This window comes from Lissotriton helveticus, chromosome 11 (genome assembly GCF_964261635.1).
Source record: "Lissotriton helveticus chromosome 11, aLisHel1.1, whole genome shotgun sequence".
Taxonomy (NCBI): domain Eukaryota; kingdom Metazoa; phylum Chordata; class Amphibia; order Caudata; family Salamandridae; genus Lissotriton; species Lissotriton helveticus.
This window is the reverse complement of record NC_136072.1, coordinates 678628007-678652157: the sequence shown is the minus strand read 5'-3', so window position 1 is coordinate 678652157 and position 24151 is coordinate 678628007. Positions and strand designations below refer to the sequence as shown.

General features: G+C 46.5%; 1 protein-coding gene across 1 annotated transcript in view; it reads left to right on the top strand.

The window, feature by feature from the left end:
- Positions 1-24151, top strand: part of LOC144791771 (hexokinase-2) — a 146369-nt gene that overhangs the window by 82922 nt on the left and 39296 nt on the right. Inside the window, exons 6-11 of the mRNA XM_078666538.1 lie at positions 706-805; positions 3234-3417; positions 4723-4878; positions 8389-8622; positions 9213-9517; positions 23073-23221. Of these exons, the coding sequence (XP_078522664.1) occupies positions 706-805; positions 3234-3417; positions 4723-4878; positions 8389-8622; positions 9213-9517; positions 23073-23221 (1128 nt within the window). The remainder of the gene's footprint in view (positions 1-705; positions 806-3233; positions 3418-4722; positions 4879-8388; positions 8623-9212; positions 9518-23072; positions 23222-24151) is intronic.

Sequence of the window (24151 nt, the reverse complement as noted above, 5' to 3'; positions counted from 1 at the left end):
GTGGTAAGGGGGTGCGTGGAGGGGCAGTGGAAAGGACAACCCAGATGAATAGCGGAGTAGTCACGGCGCATGCCTGGAAGAAGCTTGCAGAAGTTTTTTTTTTTTTTTTTTGCCTTAGTTGTCAATTCAGCTCGGACCTCCCTTCTGGAAAATTTATTTTCCGTTTCATTCTTCCAGTAAGGGAATTTGCCACACAGACCGAAAAGGGTGGAGAGCTTATACGTGACTTACCGTAAATGTGAAAAAAAATCCTCTGTGACCCATGTCCCTGGCCCATGTGCCTGGCAGCACATCTGGTCCGAATGGACTGCAGAGCAGGCATGTCACAGGTGGTCAATGATCTATGGGTGGCATGATCGAAAGAACTACTTTAGATTTTTCATTGACCCTCCTTATCTCCCCCCTGGTGAATGGAAAGAGGCTGAAACCTATTGATCTAAATGCCTAGCAACTTTCAAAGATTTACAGTTAATACTTGTGTGAAAATGTGATTATGAGCTTCTGAGACACCACCCTGGCCTGATGTCCACAGACCTCGAAATAAGAGTACAAATTTAGGTGTAAGTTAATTAAAAACATTTTATTTTTCTTCTGATTATACAGCTGAACCCTGGTCCTAAATGAAGGGCGTTGCGAAAGCCTTGGCTGTGCATGGCGCAGTCTCAACCTGAAAGCAAATGTTCTCTGTTCTTTGTCTCCTTACAGGACTATGACATTGATATCGTTGCCGTGGTGAATGACACTGTGGGGACAATGATGACCTGCGGGTACGATGACCACAACTGTGAAATCGGACTCATTGTGGGTAAGCTGCAGTTGACTTTGTTTCGAGTTTCTGTGCACGGACGTGTAATTGGAAGGAATTTTAATTTCATATCTGGATGCAACCATTAAATTCACCCGACACACAAAATTTAAAAATGAAATGGGGACAGTTTAAGGATTTGACTTGATCAGTTTGGTTTCCCACATTTGTTTTGGGTCAAATGAAGCACCGTGTAAAAAGGCACACATGATGCCCCCTTTTAAGGAACATGCTTAGGTAGCTGTTGGCGAAGCATTGTGCTGTGTCCTATATTGTGTTAGTGCCCTGAAGAATCCTGAGAAACTGGTCTTTGGATCTGATCTGCATGAAGGGTGTCTTCCCACTCCAGGGGTTTGTGCCTTGTTCCTTTCAGGTGGGACAATTCATGTTAAGTCTGCCTCTTCCCATGGAAGCATTTATTTAAGAGCTGCTCAACTACCTTTGGTCCTATTTTGTTTTACACTTTAATCATGGATGCTGCTAACCCATGACACGACATCTCAAACCTCATAATTACAATGTAGCAGAGAAAAAAGGTTCAAAGGTTGGCGTTAGACAGGAGGAATTCTTAAATGTCGGTAAGATCTTAAACTGCTCCCATAGGTAGAGATTAGCTACATATTTACTCAATATTATTTCCTCGCTTCATAAAGTGGTAGCCTGTATTCCCGCGTCCCTCATTGAGCCATCCTTAATTTACAGAGAACTTGTTGCATAAGTGCTGTGTGTAACTTATGGTATTTTGTGCTTCTCTGTTTTAGTGTTGCGTCATTTTGACGTGAAAGCAATATCGCTATAATAAACAAATACCTCTTTATTTAAAAAAACTAAAAAAAACACAAAGATTTTTTAGGTCAATGTCTATTTTAAACAGCTATGCTCTCTGATGCTACTTGTACACAGGCCCTGTCCTGTATGCAACAAATGTGATGTGACCTCTACTATGCAGCTGGCAACTGTTGTAATGAATATTTTTTATATATACAAAATGGAAACTGTGTAGTGTGGTTCATTATTGCCTTGAAGGTCTGGTGACCTTGTAAACTATGAGACCAGTCTTGTGGCCACGATGAAGTTGGTCTGAAAAGGCTGTTTTTTTCAGCTAACAAATGGAATTAGAATGTTTGTTTTGTTTAAACTTCATGGCTAAATTGTTGATAAAACAGTGGTTAATTGTGAGGGCAAGGATGTTTTTGCAATTAGAGGGCCGTAGTGTTCACCACAATATTACGTGTTTACTTGATATGCCACATAATTTGAAGTTTTCACAAAAAAATGATTCTAGCTCAAATGGATAAATAATCTTGCCAGAAAATGTCCCATATAATTTGCTCCCCCTCCCCCCATAGTTTAGATAATTTTGTTGCATAGTTTCGTCCTATATACTTTATAATCCTTGCCCTGACAATGGTAAATATTTGCAGAGTAAATAATTGTGAGACCCATATTTCAGAAAGAACCCTTAAATATTTTTTTTAAGTTTCCTGTGGAGCATAGGTTTTCATACCCCTGCATTTTGTTCAATATAAGCATCCAAAGGTGTAATATCTAGCAGATGTGGCAAGAGATTGGGTATATCATAAGGAGAAAGTAGGAGTACAAGGCGATTGACCTATCATGCCAATGGGAGCTCAAGAGTGATGTATTTTCACTCCCATGGCCCTACCCTGTTCACGAGAAGAAGTTAACAAGCCAAGCCCCCTTGCTGGATGAATCACTTGGGCAAGGCCGGGTGGAGGACATGCCCAAAATAATCCCGCAAGCTTGTTCTAATCTGCTTAGTTAGCAAACTGTTTGTTTGGTACATTTAACTGGGAAGCATCCTTTACAACAAGGTTTTTACCTCGTTGTACCTTTACCACTCAAGTTTTTAGAATGCATATGCTTTTACAATGTATACCTTTACCACGCATGTTTTTAGAATGCATATGGGGGAGAGGAGTTGGCCTAACGGCTAGTGCGCTCGACCTCGGACCTGGGGATCTGGGTTCGAGTCTCGGTAACGACACCAAAACCTCCTGTGATTCTGGGCAAATCACTTAATCTCCCCGTGCCTAAAATGAAAGTGTGTCCTCATGTAACGTAACTGGAAAATATGTAAAGCGCTCTGATACCTGATTCGGTTCGGGTCTAGTCCGCGCTATATAAAACTCTGCAAATAAATAAATAAATATGATTTTACAACATAAGCATTTACCACGCATTTAAGGTAAGTTCAGAGGTGTGGGGAGGTCTCCAACTCACAAATACATTGTGTTTATTTATATAATATGTGTTAAAGGCATACATTGTAAAATCATATGCGATCTAAAAAAATGCAGGGTAAAGGCATGCAGAGTATTTCCCTGCATTGTTCCGTCTTACAACCCATTTACGTTAGAGGTGTAATGATGGAGAAAATGAAAACTATTGCCAAATTGTCTTACAGGTACTGGGACCAATGCTTGCTACATGGAAGAGATGCGCTACATTGACTTGGTGGAAGGAGACGAGGGGCGGATGTGCGTCAATATGGAATGGGGAGCATTTGGAGACGATGGCGCTCTTGAAGACATAAGAACGAATTTTGATCGGGAAATTGACATGGGGTCACTCAATCCAGGCCAACAAATGTAAGCAAAAGGGGTTTCCATAGAATAGGTAGCTCATGTGTATATACTACAGATTGGGGTGTTTGTATATCGCATATGAATATATATAGGAGTGGTTTTTTTTCTTCATGTTTCAATTGCATGTTTTTACTGTAAAACATTCATTGTCTGAGCTTGTGCCCTGACATTTGAAGCCTAGTCCAAGTTTTGTCTGATCTTTCTCTGAATTCATTTAGAGGAGAGCTCTTTTAATGAGGTCAGACAATAGTCTCATTTGCACTGTTTACTCTACAGTAAAGGGTAGTTCAAAAATTGTTCCAAGGGCACATTGGCCGTGATAGTTCCAATGTGCAATACAAATTTGAGGAAATGTGGGAGTAGGAAGTGAGGAAGAGGAGATGGTTGCTCCCAGAAAAGAACTTAATTTGAAGAGAAGGTAAGGTTCCAGTTCAAAAATCAAAAAAACACTGAAATTCCTTCGTTCTAGTGAGTTTTGCAAGCATGACCCCCTCCTAACCCTCAACTGATTCTGTTCTCATAAGCAGCGAAACAGAGTCCAGTTCCCTGGGATGCGAGTGGTAGACCCCAGAGTTCATCCATCCTTAACTCGCTGGATGTTCAGATGCCATTCAGTTTGCTCAGACCCAACTTGGCAGCAAGATCTTTGGAAGGTCTTTACCGCTCACTCCCTTGACACTTCCTCAACACAAGTTATTAGGCCTTGGAGGGGTTGAAACACTGCTACACACTGTGCTCTGGTTTTGCTAAATTTCCTAATCTACTTTTTCAGTAATTCCGCTTCGTTCCTTTATCCGATTATTTTGATTACTTTGGTAACAATTTTAACTCTCTTGTGCTGAAGTTAAATCTGGTCCTATTAGTCCATGTTGGAGAGGAATAGCTCAGGAAAAATCCCGCTCTTAAAGGTTTTTGGGTTTGAAAACAGGTGGACCAAAGTCTGCGGTACAAAACTGAGAAAATATTGAATTATGTAGTGTTCTAAATATAGGACATGGGCTGTACTTGCCTTCTAATTTCATTAAGGGCAGGTGCACATATTTTGAAGACTCCTGAGAGGTAGATATGTCCAAAGAATTGCACACTGTATACACTATTAGTCTGGGGAAGCCGAAGGCGAGAATTCTGGCATGCCTCAGGTCTTTTATGGGGCGGTAGAGGACAGTTGTAGTCCATGTATCCCCGGTTTTCCAATATTGGACTAACCTGCATACATTGAATTTTCTAAATACAGTCACGCCTCTAATGTTGTTGTTGTACTAACTTGTGTTTTGAGTGGCTGTATCAATATCTTGCTCGGTTTCACAGGTTTGAGAAGATGATCAGTGGAATGTACATGGGTGAGTTGGTCAGACTCATTCTGGTAAAAATGGCGAAGGAAGACTTGCTCTTTGGTGGCAGAATCACGGCGGATCTTCTCACGACTGGACATTTTGAAACCGAATTTGTGTCTGCCATTGAAAAGTAAGTGCAAATTGAAAGCCCAAAATTCACAAAGTGACTGTGTGTGTGGGGGGGGGGGGTGCCTCCCTACTCAGTGAGTACGTAGATGACTGCTTTGACTAGGTTATTGGAGCCAAAGTCCTTATTTAGGAGGATGAGCTTTCTAGGTGTGCGCTCCTGTTGATACCTTTAGGTGTCAGCGCAACATACTGCTTTATGACGTCGTGATAATGGGAGGTTTTCCATAGCGACAGGAGGGTAGCACAATCAAATCTGTGAGCAGGGAATGGCCACATGGGTGCAGAATGAGTTTGAGTAGGCATATCAATGGATGGGTGTCTACCAGAGACATTTGTTGCTTTGGACGAAGGTGGAAGGAGCAGGTCCGGACTGGTAACCAAAACCGGCCCTGGCAAAGTGCTCGGCCGGCCCCCCACCCCCTCCCCGGGGGGATTGTGGGTGCCGCCGAGCTGTTTGCCCGGGCCGGTTTTCGGCCGATTTTGTTACAGGGCCGATTTTGCAGCTATGCTGCAAAAACGGCCCTGTAACAAAAACGGCCCCCAGGGGCCCCAAACCGGCCCCCCTCCCACCCATGCGGCGCACTGGGGATTGCCCGGTGCCCGCTACGACCAGTCCGGCCCTGAGGGGACGATAGACTTAGCCGTTATAAGACAGGGCGGTAGTTCATCCCAGAGAGGCTTTTTCTTTGAGTCCCTATCAAGCTCCTGACTTCAAAAAAGAAACTACTAGTACCAAGAACCAAGAAGAGTAAGTGGGGACGATAGGGTGTTCTCAGTGCTCTGGAACTCCCTACCCCTTGCTCTTAGATCTATCACTCTTCTGATCTCATTCAGAAAGGCCCTTAAAACCTGGCTGTTCACAGTCGAACGGTGAGCTGGAGTTCTCGCGCTTTTTTTCTGGATTCTGTGGTATGTATGGCCTTTCTCTTAGCGCCTTGATGCCTTCGGGTGAATGCTGCCCTATATAAATATCAAATCAAAGGTTTGCCTTTGGTGTATGCAACCTTGAGAGCACAGCACCTACCAGAAATCCAGGAGTTCAGTGTCAGACCGCGACCCATCTGGCTCCTTTGAAACAAGCTCACGCAAGGAACTGCGCTTCATTATCCAGAGACCGGTATGACCTGTGTACTACATTTATATTGCATGTATTCTACCTGGATTTAGTGTTCTCCCATTTTTTTTCACTGAATGTGTCATTTGTAGTACCAACAGGCTGTTTTCTGCGCTTAGTACTGAGTACTTATGGCTCCTTGTGAGCTTCATACGACAAGGATTTGTTGAGTGAAAGCGCCACCATTTACAGATAGAATTTCTCGCTCGATACTAGATGCAGTAACTTCTAGGTGTCTGATCATAGAGGATGCAAAGAAATATCATTTGAAACCCTGAATATCACAAAAATGTCTTTTGGCTGAGGCTGAAGACCTTGTGGTACGACCGTGGGCGTCAATGGACTGCCAAGGGTGGTAACTGGTACCTCTGGCGTGCCCGTTGGCACCTCTGGCCCTGCTCTTGCTGCCCCTGGCCTTGGGGTTATAATGCAGCAGTAGAAACAAACCGGGCACCTTGAGACCTCTTTACTTTTTGTATTTTCCACTCCTTGTTCCTTCCATAGCCCGCCCATAGGAGGTGCTTGAAGAGCTGACATTGAACAAAAGGCAACTCTGTGATGTTATCAGGGGGCCAAAAGGAGCATCATGTAACCTCTACCACGTTTTGTGACCCTGCGTCCATTGGTATGGCACATTGGCAGGCGGGCACAGCTCAGACAGACTGATGCCCTCTACTTCAGGATTAGCCTAAAAACCTGGCTCTTCCGAAGAGTTGTCTTTCCTTCAGGTCTCCACCTAGCGCCGAGATACTGCTTCGGGAGTCATTTTGCGCTATATAAATGCTGTTAACATAGCTCCTGCTACATGGTACAAAGCAGCCTGCCACACGCGTAGCTGCCAAGGATATCCATATTATGTGCAACAACCTTCCTCCTGACTTTCTATCCCACAGCACTGTCTTCTGAGCTTTGTAGCTTCACTGCACCCGATTCTGGCAAGATGGTTCATCTTGACTGTGAGAATGGATTCCACACTGGACACCCAGACGTCAAAATAGCAGGCTTCAAATCATCCAGACTGTCTCGTTTGCATATGTGCCAAACCTGGGTTTATGCAAACACATTGCTCCTGCCCAGCCATGCTTACACTGGCTTCTCATCTCAAGAAGAGTCTCCTTCAAAGCTCACTGCATTGTCTAAAGAGCGATCCTGGGACAGGATGCAGCCTTCACTCTCAAAATTCAGATTCTACACCTCCGAGAAATGTCAGACATGCAATGGTCCTTTGATTGTTCCCCATCCGAAAGGTTGCTGAGAGGCTTTTTTTGTGTACACGCATGTATGCTCCTGTCTGGAGCACCGCTTCTCACGAAGAAAGTGAGGGTAAGCCGCAATCGCATATAATTCGCAGAGACCGCGCTTTTCTCAATCACCTGGATTTGTACCGGTTTAGCTTGCTGGGTGGCCGCTGAACTGTGTGCGTTGATTGCCCTCTAGTGTCTTCAGTTAGTAAATGCAGTTCAGCACATTTTAAACTGCAATGTCCTCCATTGAAAATAAAGTAGTCTTGAATGGTGGACGAGCTCGCTCTAGCCCAAGCCCGTTTGCAGGGAACTGGTCTGGAGGGTCACCGCAGCACATGGCAGTGTCCTGTGATGGCGGCAGTGTGAGGTGCTGCTTGTTTAGGCAAAGTTGCAGTAGAACCCTTGAACCGCCACTTTATTATCTTTCGTATGCCTGGCGCGAGATGTCGACGAACAGGCATTGCTGTCCACTCTTCTTTAAGGGAAAAGTGGCCATTACGAGTCAGGGCCGGACAGGCCTTTTATTCCTCCGGTCAATTCCCCGGTGGGCTGGGCCCCCTTGCAGGCATGTTTTGAACGCCCACGGCCATTCCTGGGGCTTTCTCCAGCTGGCAGACACCAATTTCAACAGGCACGGCGAGGATTCAATAGGGAAATAAAGAGAATGAAGGTAGAGAGAAAGCGACCAGAAAGGGAGAAGAACTATAATAAATGAATGAATGAAAGCAAGATTGTGTGAGATGATGATGGTAGCGGGCTGGTTTGAGTATTTTTGCCAAGGCTGCTGGCCTATTTATTCCAAGTATCCCCTCCATGAAATGTAGTGTTCGTACTTGCAAGACTCTGATGTAATAGTTTTGAAATGTTGGCATCGGAAGTGACTCACCAATTAGATTTTGTCACAGAACTTATTTTCATAAGGCATTTTTACTGATTCCTTACATGTATTAATTCGTTTTTCTGTTTGCCGTTGTTTTGTATCATTAATACATTAGATTTGTATTTAACATTGGCTTTTTGTTTGCTTTTCTCAGTAATTTTATTTAACATGCATATTTGTGGGTCTGAGTTATTAATATGTAATTGAAATTACCTTTATTACAATACAAATGTACATGAAATGATGTTTCTAGTAATGGTACTGTATTTATAGGGACAAAGAAGGCATACAAAAGGCGCATGAGATTTTAACAAAGCTAGGCCTGGAGCCATCTAAAGAAGACTGTGTGGCGGCCCACCGTGTTTGCCAAATTGTGTCCACTCGTTCGTCTAACCTCTGTGCCGCTGCACTGGCTGCTGTGCTGCGGCGCATCAAAGAAAACAAAGGCGTGGAGAGGCTGCGTTCTAGCATTGGAGTGGACGGGTCCGTGTACAAGAAACACCCTCAGTAAGTCCCACTGTAATAAAAAAACAACATGCAAATATGAGGATTTGCAAATATTTGTTCAGAAGTCCTTTAAAAATGCACCATTTTGCTCTATTTTGGAATGTTGTGTGGAGACCTTATTAATGAAGTTTGATCCCCTCCACCTCACAAAGAAACAGTCCATCTTATTATATTGCTTTTCTTACATTGCCCCCGAATAGTAGGCCAAATACATTAAGTTATCCAACTTGGCATGAAATCATACATGAGCCACTGGTTACGAACTGACTTTTTCATTTTAAATCTATTTTTAATAACAATAAAATATGTACCGCTGCTTGTTTAAATAGTTGAAAAAAATCTTGACACATGCACATTTTAATAAATAAAAATGTAGCTGACTCACGTTCGTTCAGGTCAACAGATGACTGTTCCGTTTGCAAACAAAATGTATGCAGATTTACTAAGTGATCTGTTTGCAGCATTGTTATTGGAGGGGATTATAATGTAATCTAATTGTAATTTACATACCTTAGAAGTAAGATTCAAAGAAAAATAAGGCTTGTGCCGCGTAAAAACGTTTTTAAATTTTTTTTTTTTTTTAAATTCAGCTTTGCCAGACGCCTGCAGAAGACGTTACGAAGACTGGTACCTGACTGCGATGTGAGGTTTATCAGATCCGAAGATGGCAGCGGAAAGGGTGCCGCCATGGTTACTGCTGTTGCCTATAGGTTGGCGGCCCAACAGAAAGAGAGGCAGAAGACGCTGGACGCTCTGCGGCTGAGCAGCGCCCAATTACATGAAGTAAAGAACATTCTGAGAAAAGAGATGGAGCGAGGACTCAAAAAGGAATCTCACGCCGAAGCGTCAGTAAAAATGTTGCCAACCTACGTGCGCTCAACTCCAGATGGCACAGGTAAGAATAATAAGCATTGATAAATGCATTAGGTTTCGCCTATATGATTAATAATAAGCTGTTTTTTGTTGTAAGTTGTAGCATGCTGAGAAGTTGTGAAATAATTTACAGAAAGTCTGTTAAAGGGTTATGACTGGTTTATGTACAAAAAGGCAATATAATATGCTGTTACTAGTGGTACAGTGCGGGTAAGTAATAGCAACATTTTGAAAAATAAAAGAAGGAAATAATAGAATGAATTGATGTAATAGCAATATTGTGTATTTAGACAACTTTTGGGCCCACTTCCACCGCAGTGGGGTAGAGCGCAGAGGTGTAGAATTTAGTGGCGCACAATGCAGCGACAATGCATGCATTGGCGTAGGCTAGAATGTGAATCACGCCATCTAGCTCTCGCCTTTATCAAGCGCACTTCCAAGGCCAAAATGGGCAACCGGTCCTTTTCCAAATCTGCTGCGGTCCTCTGGAACAACCTACTTCCACTTTTAATGTTTTTTGCTTTGTACAGTTTAATGTAACTGAGCACGTATAACAGAACATAGGGAATATGACGGCCTACTAAAAGGTTTGCAAAAGCCATGATACTACGAATTTAACAAAATAGGTGACGATAAAGAAACTGTATTAAGTGCAATATGTGGGCATAAATGAAGTAATCGCAGTAGTGTATTTAAAGTAGAAGAGAATGTCACATTGCAAAATGGCCAGGACATAACTTCGGCATAGAACCCCAGTAGTGGGATAACCACCAGATCAGTAGTGATGTAATGAACAGTGATTGGGTCCCCTGGAGATTGTGGAGAGGGGCCTCAATCTCCCATATCTCACAGGCATTCATAGGCCCAGGGCTAAATGGGGCATCCTGAAGGGCGGCGGGCTGTTTGTGCCGCAAGGCCTTTTCTTACGTCTCTGGATCTATTGTATAAGAAGCTTATTGTATGTTGTGGTTTTAGAACTAGGAGTTAAGAGGGGTGACGGGAGTGTGTGTTTGTGTATGGTGAGAAAAGCTTAGCCACTGCGTGCTTGACTGAGCTTGTTGATGCTCTCAATCACTCTATAGTCCATCATACAGATTAGCATACCTCAGGAAGGTGGGGGAGATTATGGGAGACACAAGTACCATGGATGAGACATAAGGAGACATACATAGGGTGATATACTGAGGTACTGGGTGATATTGGTAGATATGTCTTCGTACATGTGGAATGTTTATGGAGATCTAGGAGTACCTTTCAAACAGGGGCGGCTCCTCCGCTGTGGCAGAGGAGCATCGCCCCACTGCTTTTCAACAGTCAAGTAAAGGAAATATAAAATAATAACTTTAAGTTTATATCATTTTATGTTTCCTGGGCGGGGCTGCTCTGGGAGCAGGGCAAGGGTTGAGTGGTTTCCACACTCCTAAGTGCGCAATGACTGTGTGGTTGGCCATCTTGGGCCGCCCAAACCAGTCATGCGCACTTTCCCAGTTTTTCCATGCAGGCTGCATTACAGCTTGCCTGGAGAACAAGCACAAGTTCCCTGGTTGAGCGTCGAACCAGGAGGCTCAAAACCAATCGAAACGCTGCAGCGTTGTGATTGGTCAGGGAAGCCTTTTCTGTGCTTCCTGCCTCTCGGTCTGACGAGGATGTTATGTGGTCAGCGGTCTAGTAGTTGGGTGGGTGGAGCCAGCTGGGGTGAAAGAGAAGAGGAGGAGTGAGAACAGGATGAGGGCAGTTAGTGTAGGGGCAGGGACGAGGAAGGAGGCATACAATAAAGCTCCTGTACAAATATACTTGCACTTGTCTGTGGTTATTACCAGGATACGACAACTGGCGACGAGGGTGGGATAGGCATTCCCATTGCCCACAGAACCCTGCAGAAGCGCCCTGTCCCGAGCTGCGTCCACGAAGAACGCTGCCGTGAAAAACGGAGCTGCCGCCTGAAGCGAGAGGCCAGCAGCAGGTGACCCTGCCCCCAGTCTGGCGACTGTGCGGGAGCCAAGAGGGACTGAAGCAACGAGCGCCGACACGCTCGAGTGAAGGAGACTCATTCGCGCCAAAACCGCGACTCACTCCTGATGCGTGGACGCCGACACGCATTGAAAGAGCAGAAGTCGGGAGCCCACTCCGACTCTGCTTGCCATCCAAAGTCACCCGGGATTATCCTGGCGGCCAGCGTTGCTCACGGGAGGCCAGCGGACCCCTGCCAGTGAGTGTGGCCCAAGCGGAGCTTGAGTGGCGCGTGACCCCGCGAGCTCACGCCTGACGCGTGAGGGTTGGCCAGGCAGCGCCGAGTGAGCGCGAGAGATAAGAAGCAAGGTGGGAGCCCACCCCGACCTTACCTGAGCGTAGCAGCAGAGTCACAGAGTGTGGAAGCCAGGAGAAGTGCTGCCCCCTCCTAAAGTCGACGGCCGGTGAGTCCCGATTGAAGCAACTGAGGTCTGAATGAGCAGAAAGAAAGCCTTGTGTGCAGCTAGCAACGGCGGCCATCTTGAAGTCAGGCAGCCTTGAGGACAGACTCTTTGGTCATTGTGGTGCAGCCATCTTAAGGTCAGGCATAGTGAGTGGCCGGTGAGAAATGACATGCACGAACTGCAGAAAAACATAGGAAGGGTGAGACAACTCCAGTAACCAAGAATAAACGAGCAAAGTTAAATGAACATTGAAAAAAAGGGGACGATCGAAACTAACCTACCCAGGCACCCGCGAACGAGCGGCGACAAGTCAATTCGAGGCAGAATAGGCGGGAAGCCCGCGTCACCAAGATGGTGACCCCAGAGACATCCCCACAGCGAAACAAAGTCAAGCCCATCATTGCAGGAGGGTCGCACTTGCGGGCCCCGGAACCTTTAACACTGACCACAGGAGGAAGCATGGTCCCCAAGTGGCAAGAGTGGCTCGAAAATTTAGAAGACTACATTGAGGGATCCAAAGTGACTGTCGATAAAGAGAAATTGATCGCGCTCCGCAACCTGGCAGGTCGAGAGATAAGCAAGATGATCAAAGATCTTCCCCCTGCAGATGCTGGAACCTATGACAAAGTACGTGGGGCGCTGAACAAAAAATTCCTCCATAAAAGAAATGTAGACTATGAACGTCATGCGTTTCATCAAGCGCGCCAAGGAAAAGATGAGGCGATGAGAGCGTTCATCACCTGACTGCGGCGACTATCGAGACACTGTGAATTTGACACCTTTTCAACGGATGCCGCCATAAAGTCACAAATCATAGATGGGTGTCACTCAGAAACCCTCAGGAGGCGGCTGCTAAGAAAACCCCATGAACTAGATGACATTGAAGATATGACTCGCGTCTATGATCAGGCTGAGGAACATGCCACCACCATTGAAACCGGGCACAATGTGAGTCATGAACAAGTGCGTCGCGTCCAAGCCAAAGGCAGCAGTCGAAGAAGCTCGAGAGACAAGCAATGGAGACCACGACCGTCGTCTCATCAGAGACATACAGAGCATAGGAGGCGAGAACCTGGACGGAGGGAAAGGAGACCAGAGAGGACGAAAAGATGCTACAGGTGTGGATATGACTATCCTCATGTAGATGCCTGCCCTGGGTCAGAGATGTAGAAAATGTGGTCGGACGAACCATTTCGAAGCGATGTGTGGGGACTATCACAAAGAGAGGCGAAGCGAAACAATGAGGTTGTCTCGTTCCGACACCAGAAAACATCACATAAGAGCTGTTCACGGTAAGACTCCAGTGTCCTCCGGCTCGTCACACTCCAGTCGAGAGTCGCGCAGGTCTCGATGGGAGCGTAGGTCACCGTCTCGGGACTCTAGATCATCATCCAGAGATTCTGAACATACAGTTGAATACGTGAACATGATCGCAGATCCTGACCAGCTCAAGAAATATCCACGCCTGGATATAAAAGTAGGGAATCATGACACTAAATTTGTGATGGATAGCGGGGCTTCGCTGAACTATATCCCAGTCACAGAATATGAGAGGATGAGCCCTAAGCCTCCACTTACTTATGCACCAGTCCGAGTTTTCACTTGGATGTCCGAGAAGCCACTTCAATGCTAGGGAAAATTCCCAACAACACTCAAACACGACACCGTCACCATACCGGCAGTCATACATGTCATCAAGGGCCCAGAGGCTGACTGTCTACTCAGCCTGCCAACTGCAGAACGTCTCCGACTTTTTGAAATCCTCTTCAAGGTCAGTGATGACCAGGATATCGTCAACAAGTTTCCCCGTCTGTTTCAAGGTCTAGGGAAAATGAAGGGATGCCAGATACATCTGCACATCAATGAACAGATCAGGCCTGTGGCACAACACCCTCGACGTGTACCATTCCATCTCCAAAAAGCTGTGAGGATGAAATTCATGACCTCCTGTCAGCAGACATCATTGAACGGACGGATGGTCCAACCCCATGGGTATCGCCAGTGGCCATCGTACCGAAGAAAGGCACCACTAGCAAGGTGAGACTGTGTGTCGACATGCGATTACCCAACACTGCAATAGAAAGGGAGCGCCATCCTGGGCCGCATCTAAGCGACATGATCTCTGCTTTGAACGGAGCGAGGGTGTTCTCGAAGCTGGATTTAAACAAAGGCTATCACCAGCTGGAGTTGGACGTCAAGTCCCGTTACATCACAACCTTTGCAACCCACTTCGGGCTCTTCCGATATAAGACACTGAGTTTTGGTGTCTCATCAGCTGCGGAAATTTTCCAAGAGGCTATCCGGCAAATCATTCAACATATCCCTAACACTCTCAATTACAGCGACGACATCCTTGTGTATGGCTCCGATATCCGTGAACATGGCATAGCACTTGATCGCGTCTGCCACGCCTTGCTAGATGCGAACCTGATATTAAACAAAGATAAGTGCGAGTTCCACCAGTCCACTTTAAAATTCTTTGGCCACATTTTCTCGGGCGCAGGGATGAAACCCGATCCGGACAAGGTAGCGACTTTGAACAACACCAAGAGCCCTCAGGATGTCAGTGAACTGAGATCATTCCTGGGGATGGCCAGTTACTGTGCCCGTTACATCAGGGACTATGCGACCATCAGCCATCCTCTTCGCACTTTAACCAAACTAGGCCACCCGTTTGACTGGACGCCCCAGTGTGACAAGCATTCACAGAGATCAAGCGTGCAGTAGAGTCTGCTGACAACCTCTCTTACTTCAATCCTAGGCGGAAGACTGAAATCACTGTGGATGCCAGCCCTGTGGGGTTGGGAGCTATCTTGGCACAATATGACTGACTGACCAGAGACGCATCGTTGCCTATGCTAGTCGCAGTTTGTCCGATCCTGAAAGGGCATACTCGCAACCTGAGAGAGTCTTGCGGTGGTTTGGGCATGTGAACATTTTCATGTTTTTATCTACGGCAAGCACTTTACTCTGATCACCGACCATCAGGCGCTAGTCACCATCTACGGCAACCCCAGATCCAAAATGCCTCAGAGGATTGAGAGGTGGGGCCTGAGGCTTCAGGAGTATACTTTTACGATTGTTCACAAGCCCGGGAAGGCGGAAAACCCGGTGGACTATATGTCCCGACATCCTCATGCATCATCAGGCTCCAACCCTTCCATTGCCGAGGAATACATCCACCTTGTGGCCGACCAAGCGGTGCCACCTGCCATTCCCATGGATGTCATCCGAGATGCCACTGCACAAGACGCTATCTTGCAGAAAGTACTCTGCAGGATTCAAACCAACCGGTGGAGACATGATCCTCAAGAAGAAGACAATGATCCGGCTGCCAAGCAGGAGTTGCAAGCGTTCCGACATGTCTGTGACGAACTGTCTGCGACCACAAATGGAATAATACTACGAGGTCAACGGATTGTGGTCCCTGGTCAATTACGGCAAGGCGTCATCGACCTTGCTCATGAAGGTCACAGGGGAGTAGTATCGACAAAGCGAGCCCTCAGGGAACGTGTGTGGTTTCCTCTCCTCGACCAAATGGTAGAGTCCACCCTGAAAGACTGCCATCTGTGCCAGCTGAATAACAAAGGTGATCCACCGGCCCCATTGCAAATGACCACCCTACCCAACGGAGTATGGCAAGAACTCGCCATGGATTTCTACGGACCACTACCTTCCGGCAAATACGTGGTAGCTATAATCGATGAATATTCACGATTTCCCATCGCGCAGTTTGTGCCATCCACAAGTGCCTCCAGCACTCTCAAAGTGCTGGATGAAGTATTTGCAACATGGGGTGTCCCCAGAGAGGTGAAAACAGACAATGGACCTCCGTTCAATGGGCACGAGTTCAGTGCGTTTGCGAAAAACCTGGACTTCCATCACAGAAAAGTTACACCCCTCTGGCCACAGGCGAATGGCACCATCGAAAGATTCATGGCCACGATCAAAAAGACATTCCAGCAAGCCACTGCTGAAAAGGACCTGCAGGTGGCTCTCAACGAGGTCCTCAGAGCCTATAGGACAAACCCTCATTCAACCACTGGGAAGTGCCCTGCCACGCTGATGCTGGGACGTCCCATGAGAAATCGCATCCCAACCTGGGAAGGGGCCTTGCGAGCCGTGTCACCAATTCGCAGCCATCTAGAAATGGTGGCGACTGATAAATGCAACAAAGACCAGATGAAATCATACGCCGATGCCAAAAGAAGAGCGAAATCGCCATCCTTGCATGAAGGAGATTACGTACTTGTCAAGCAAGACCAACAAAGAAAAACTGACTGTCGATTCCGTGAGGAACCTTTGCTAGTGACCCAACAGAAGGGTACCATGCTAACTGCGGAATCTGATCAACGGCGAATTACCAGGAATGTGTCACACTTCAAGAAATGTCCTAGAGACATGAAGGGATCTTTGTTGAATGTAACTAAAATACTCATTCCGGGGGTGTCGGACCAAGTTGACCAGGAGAGTAAGGGTCAGCTGAGTGAACCCCTGATTGATGAGAATACTGGAGCCATAGCTATGCGACCTCGTCGAGACATCCAGCGACCAAAGAGACTCATTGAGGAGATATGAGTTAGCACACTGTTCTTTTGTTTTATTAAGAAAGGGGGAGATGTTATGTGGTCAGCGGTCTAGTAGTTGGGTGGGTGGAGCCAGCTGGGGTGGAAGGGAAGAGGAGGAGTGAGAACAGGATGAGGGCAGTTAGAGTAGGGGCAGGGTGGGATGAGCATTCCCCACATCCACAGAACCCTGCAGGAGTGCCATGGCCCTAACAGCGTCCAAGGAGAAGAACGCTGTGGTTGAAACCGAAACTGCCGCCTGAAGTGAGAGGCCAGCAGTAGGTGACCCTGCCCCCAGTCCGGCGACTGTGCGGGAGCCGAGAGGGACCGAAACGACGAGCGCTGACACGCTCCAGTGAAGAAAACCCGTTCGCGCCAAAATCGCGACTCACGCCGGATGCGTGAGGGTTGGCCAGGCAGCACCGAACAAGCGCGAGAGACGATAAGAAGCAAAGCGGGAGCCCACCCCGACCTTACCTGAGCGCTGCACCAGAGCCACAGAAGGTGGAAGCCAGGAGAAGTGCTCCGGTGAGTCCTGAGTGAACCAATTGAGGCCTGAATGAGCAGAAAGAAAGCAGTGTGTGCAGCTAGCAACGGCAGCCATCTTGAAGCCAGGCAGTCCTGAAGACAGACCCCTTAGTCATTGTGGGGCGGCCATCTTAAAATCAGGCATAGTGAGAAAAGACACCCACGAGGTGCTGAAGAGGCATAGTAAGCGCAAGACAGCTCTAGCAACCTCAAATAAACAAGCACGAGCCAAGCTAAATACACATATTAAAAAAAGAAAGAAAAAAAAAAAGAAAAGAAAGGAGACGACTGAGACCGCACCCGCGAACGAGCGGCGACAAGTCACTTCAAGGCAGAATAGGCGGGAAGCCCGTGTCAGCAAGATGGTGACCCCCGAGACATCCCCACAGCGAAACGACGTCAAGCCCATCATTGCAGGAGGGTCACACTTGAGGGCCCCGGAACCATTAACACTGACTACAGGAGGAAGCATGGGCCCCAAGTGGCAAGAGTGGCTCGAAGACTTTGAAGACTACATTGAGGGATCCAAAGTGACTGTTGATAAAGAGAAATGAATCGTGCTCCGCAATCTGGCAGGTCGAGAAATTAGTAAGATAATCAAGGATCTTCCCCCTGCGGATGCTGGAACATATGACAAAGTAAGTGAAGCACTGAACAAAAAATTCCTAGATAAAAGAAACGTGGACTATGAACGTCATGCGTTTCATTAAGCGCGCCAATGAAAAGATGAGGCGATGAGCGCATTCATCACCCGACTGCGGCGACTATCAAGACACTGCGAGTGTGACACCTTTTCAAGGGATGCTGCCATAAAGTCACAAATCATAGATGGGTGTCACTCAGAAACCCTCAGGAGGCGGCTGCTACGAAAGCCCCATGAACTAGATGACATTGAAGAAATGACTCGCATCTATGATCAGGCCGAGGAACATGCCACCACCATTGAAACTGGGCGCAATGTGAGTCATGAACAAGCGCGTCGCGTCCAAGCCCACGGCAGCAGTCGAAGAAGCTCGAGAGACAAACAATGGAAAACACGACCGTCGTCTCGTCAAAGACATCTAGAGCACAGGAGGCGAGAGCCTGGACGGAGGGAAAGGAGACCAGATAGACGCAAAGATGCTACAGGTGTGGATATGACTATCCTCATGCAGACGCCTGCCCCGCCATGGGCCAGAGATGTAGAATATGTGGTCGGACAAACCACTTTGAAGCGATGTGTGGGGAGTATCGTAAGGAGAGGCGAAGCAAAACTACGAGGTCGTCTCGTTCCGACATTAGAAAACATCACATAAGAGCTGTCCATGGAAAGACTACAGGATCCTCCGGCTCTTCACACTCCAGCCGAGAGTCGCGTAGGTCTCGATGGGAGCGCAGGTCCCCGTCTCGAGACTCCAGATCATCATCTAGAGATTCTGGACATACAGTTCAATACGTGAACATGATTGCAGACCCCGACCAACTCAAGAAGTATCCACGCCTGGATATACAAGTAGGGAATCATGACACTAAATTTGTGATGGATAGCGGGGCTTCGCTGAACTATATCCCAGTCACAGAATATGAGAGGATGATGAGTCCCAAGCCCCCACTTACGTATGCACCAGTACGAGTTTTCACTTGGATGTCCAAGAAGCCACTTCAGTGCCTGGGAAAATTCCCGACAACACTCGCACACGACAACGTCCCCATACTGGCAGTTATACACGTCATCAAGAGTCCAGAGGCTGACTGTCTGCTCAGCCTACCAACTGCAGAACGTCTCCGTCTGGTTGAAATCCTCTTCAAGGTCTGTGACAACCAGGACATTGTCAACCGATTTCCCTGTCTCTTTCAGGGTCTAGGGAAGATGAAGGGACGCCAGATACATTTGCACATCAATGAACAGATCAGACCTGTGGCACAGCACCCTCGACGTGTACCATTCCATCTTCAAAAAGCCGTCTAGGATGAAATTCATGACCTCTTGTCAGCTGACATCATTGAACGGACGGATGGTCCAACCCCATGGGTATCGCCAGTGGTAATCGTACCGAAGAAAGGCACCACTAGCAAAGTGAGACTGTGTGTTGACATGCGATTACCCAACACTGCAATAGAAAGGGAGCGCCATCCAGGGCCGCTTCTATGCGACATGATCTCTGCTTTGAACGGGGCAAGGGTATTCTCGAAGCTGGACTTAAATAAAGGCTATCACCAGCTGGAGTTGGATATCAAGTCCTGTTACATCACAATCTTTGCAACACACCTAGGACTCTTCCGGTATAAGAGACTAAGTTTTGGTGTCTCATCGGCCGCAGAAATCTTTCAAGAGGCTGTCCGGCAAATCATTCAACACATCCCCAACACCCTGAACTACAGCGACGATATCCTTGTGTATGGCTCTGATACCCGTGAACACGACATTGCACTTAATCGTGTCTGCCACGCCCTGCTAGATGCAAACCTAACATTAAACAAAGACAAGTGTGAGTTCCACCAGTCCACTTTAAAATTCTTTGGCCACATCTTTTCGGGTGCAGGGATGAAGCCCGATCCAGATAAGGTGGTGACTTTGAACAACACCAAGAGCCCTCAGGATGTCAGTGAACTGCGACCGTTCCTGGGGATGGCCAGTTACTGTGCCCGTTACATCAGGGACTATGCGACCATCAGCCATCCTCTTCGAACGTTGACGAAGCAAGGCCACCTGTTGGACTGGACACCCCAGTGTGAACAAGCATTCACAGAGATCAAGCGGGCAGTAGAATCTGCTGACAACCTCTCGTACTTCAACCCCAGGCGAAAGACTGAAATCACGTGGATGCCAGAACAGGAGCAGAGACACAGGACTGGCGCAGCAAGGTAAGTGTTGCTTTTATTTATTGACTTTTTTTATTCACTGCCTCCCCAACTCCACCAGCGAATAATGCCGGCCTTTTTTAAATTTCTCCTGCACTTTTGCCTAAAAATGCAATGCCCACCCAATTCTGCACCAACTGCTGGCAGTCCGTACGTCAAGACCCCTCGGCATAAGTTGTCATGCAGATTAAGTTTTAAAATCACACTTGGAAGGCATGGCCTAAGCCGATAGGTAAGCCTGTGCTTCATTAGAAACTAAGCAAGTGCTTAGATTCTAATAACGGGTACAGCATTACCCTTCTAGTCATCACACACACACAAAGTGTGAAATTTTGGACTATTTCTGGTCACTCGAAGATATATGGCTCGCCTGGAATTTAGTTCCATCATATTTTTAAAGTACTTTGATTGTCATGTAATACTCAACTGATTTGCTCTGCTCTAAAACAAAAAAGGCAGACAGCGCCACCATGTGGTCGACTTTGATGAATAACTGCTGATTTCAAGCCTCGGCAAACACCTAAACGAGAGTGGTGATTGAACTTTGTTTAGCTCTGTTTACTTTTTCTGTTTACAAATAATTTCACTACCTTTTTAATCTTTTCATAGTTCTGGTGCTTGGTTAAAACCTACCTCCTTAAGTGATACTACTGTCTATTGATTAACTTCTGCTTCCGATGAGGCTCATTCAAACTGTGATTTTCGTCATCTGATCCTCTGAACCCCCCTAACCCCCCCAATCCCCGAATCATTCACTGCGCAATTAAGCAAAGTTCCACTACTTTTTTATCGCACTTCAAACTGTGCCGTAGCATTAAGAATCAATTCTTGTGATGACCTACTCTAAAGCTGCTACAAAAAAATCTGATGAAAAAAAAAATCTGATGAAAATCTGAGCACTGTGCCACAGAAGATGACGTCCTAACTGTGCGCCGCAGGAGCATGGAGGCCTAGGAGACAGACATGGCCTGAAGGAGGCCGCCAGATTAATTTGGAACCAGGCAGGCGCTTCTGGGTGGGGTGGGGTGGAGTGGAGAAGTGAGTTGGAGGGGATGGAGGGTTGCTAAACTTCCTTGGACTAGGAGGCAAGCCCCAGGCCTGAGGTCCGACAGATGACAAGTTCCACCAGGGAGGCTATGACCCGTGATCAGTGCTTTAAATGGAAATATAGAAGTGCAGGTACTCGCTCTTTAGAGTACCCGTTTGCTCCGGAGAAGTGCCTACTGTCTACTTAAATGTAATGCATGAGTGAATGTATTCCAGGACTCGAGTCAGGGGTACACACGGGTGGACGGCGTCCACCCTGCCAAGGAGTTGAGCCCCACTCTAAAATATGCTGAACTCGTCGTCTCGGTGTAAGTTTGAGACATCGGGATACATTTAGCAGCGCCTGCTCGTTATCTGCTTTCCTTCCGAGCAGCAACATGCAGACCGGGAGGGGGAGGGGTTCCTTATTTGAGACTCCAGCTGGGCCATAACAGAGGCCGAACTTAAGCGCCTATTTGGCCTTCTTTGTCCAAGTATCTAGGCTGGGGGCTGCCTGTAGCCTCACACCTAGCTGTAAATGCAGAGTAAGGGAAACAAAAGCAGCAGCTTGTTAACACTTCAAAGGCGCATAAGAGAAGCGTGATTTTAACTTTGTTCGGACCCCCATATAATAGATATTCATGCACTGTAAGAATGTCAGATGCGTTACTCCCTCCCAGTGCAAAATAACAATTTAAATACAGGTATTTTTTGTTTGTTTTAAAGTGCTATTCATCCCAATGTAGGGTGTCAGATCACTTTTCAGCAAACATACACATTATATTTATTGACAATAAATCACACAAGTTTGTAAATCATTGTGCAGGATGTATTACATAAGACAGTGAGGGTTACTGGGTTTAGGAGTCACATATCCTTCATAGCTCACTGTGCTATACTAGAAGTATACAATGCAACTGCATGTAACAAAAGAATCTGTGTTCAAAGCAGTAACCTACTTACCTATCAACATAAAATAAAATCTGCAATCTGCATGTTACATGATGTGCTTTGCAGGAGGCGCATTAACCCTGTATGCTACTTTAAGTCAAAGCTAGGACTAGGCAAAAACAGATCTTTCCATCAAATGTGTTAACAACCAAGCAGCTAAAGCAATCACATCTACGTGGAAATGTGCTGCACATGGAATATTACGCCTGGTGGGGTAGGCTGGCAGTAGAGTTAGTTTGTCAATCCTTGGGTAAAGGAACCTGACAGGTGCCGTGATGTCACTTCCTGTGATGGCACTTCCTGTGATGGCACTTCCTGTGATGGCACTTCCTGTGATGGCACTTCCTGTGATGGCACTTCCTGTGATGTTACGCGCCTTGATGTCACTTCCTGTGATACTACCTAACTTGGAGAGTCCCCCACTAATTTTTTAGGACTTGTGCCCTGAGGTACTCACCGTTTCAAATTAAAGAAGTGCAGGTACTTGGTACCGGAGGGTACCTGCCCATTTAAATCTCTGCATGTGATACGTGGCTTGATTATGTCTCTGCACAGGCAGCGGGGGGTAAGCCTCACAGGAAGTATGCCAGTGCCAGCAAAAGCTAAATACCGTGGCATTCTTGCAAAGCTGGCGTACACAGAAAGGAAGGTCTGATGCATAGCATTTGCCATGAGAGCTCAATGAAGCAAACACAAGAAAATGCAACTACTTGTAAGAACCCGCCAATGAAGAAAGGGGTCTATGACCATGCTGAACCTTCAACCGTAGTAATGTATAGAGGACTTTGGTCTTTCCTAAATGAATACAGAGACTGATGCAAAGTGTTTTAATCCTAGTTGTCCTGAAGCCAGATTTACCTGGGTTTTCTGGTGTAGCTTGTTTCAATTTGGGGAAACTAAAATATCATTACACCTAGTATAAATGTTGTGTATAACTTCTGTGGGAAAAAAAATATTCTCTTAAGTGATTTGTATATTTAAAAAATATTTTTTCCAAACTGTTATCAGGGCTGGATTTAATATTTTTGACTAAGTGTATTGGGGCTTATCAGTCAGCATTAGGTGTGTGAGAGAATAAATTCAAGCACAATGTTTCCTGAGGCCAGACAACACCATGACTCACACCTATAAGGTCCAGTAATAGAGACAATCCTCTTTTGCCCCCTGAGACTTACTGTTTTTGTAGCACTCTACTAGTTAAAGTAGGCATTCAGTTCAGTCACTTTTATTAAAACTGCTCTCTTCTTTTCAGAAAAAGGTGACTTTTTGGCATTGGATCTTGGGGGCACTAACTTCCGCGTGCTGCTTGTGCGCGTACGAAATGGAATGAGACGTGGTGTTGAGATGCACAACAAGATCTACACAATTCCCAAAGATGTCATGCAAGGAACAGGAGAAGAGGTGAGCACCAGCAGTACTAAATTAATACATGACTGCAGGGCCGGACTGGCAACAAACCAACCCTGGCAATTGAGTCGGTCCAGCGGCAAGGTGGTGCGGGGGGAAACACTGCTGCTGCTTTTCGTACAGGGGGCTGATATTGCAGCACTGTTGCAAAACAGGTCCCTGTACCAAAAATGCCCTCCACTGATCGAATTCCGGCCCACCGGGAAAAAACCCCGGTGCTAGCTACGGCCAGTCCGGCCCTGCATGATTGTACAAATTGGTAGTCCCAAATCTAAACACTCCAGTGTTCTCGTCACACTGTATCTGCATATTCATTTCATAGTCCGTATAGAAATTAACTAAATGGTACACTGTCCTCGCGAAACTCCACTGGCTCCCCGTGGAAAAAAGGATCCACTATAAAACCCTTTGTCTTGCATTTAAAATCCTTAAAACTGCCTCCCCCCCCCATGCTATGTCCACTTCTCACATCTTACGTCCCCCGACGCACGCTGTGTTCAGAAGGACAGAACTTGGCAGTAGTGCCCCGCTTCAAATTAGCAAGAATGGGCGGTCGGTCATTCCGATACCTCGCTGCAAGACTCTGGAATGAACTTCCTATTCAAATTCGAAGAATTGAGGAGCTACTACCCTTCAGGAAAGCTATAAAAACCTACCTCTTCTGTTAATGTGCAATTGCCCCACTATGACAGCACAAACACCCCCTACCTGTAAATCTTCATGCAGCTAGCGCCGGGACGCCCCTTGGATGGGGCAGCCGTGCGCGTTACAAGTCCATTTAACATTAACAAAGGTGACGATGATATGCAGTTAATATATTTGGCTGTAATACTCCCGTACAGAATCTAAACCTACACTTTTGAAGCACCCTTCACAACGGGGCGCTAGATAAGTTAAACTCTGCCATAGAGATTAATACAAAAA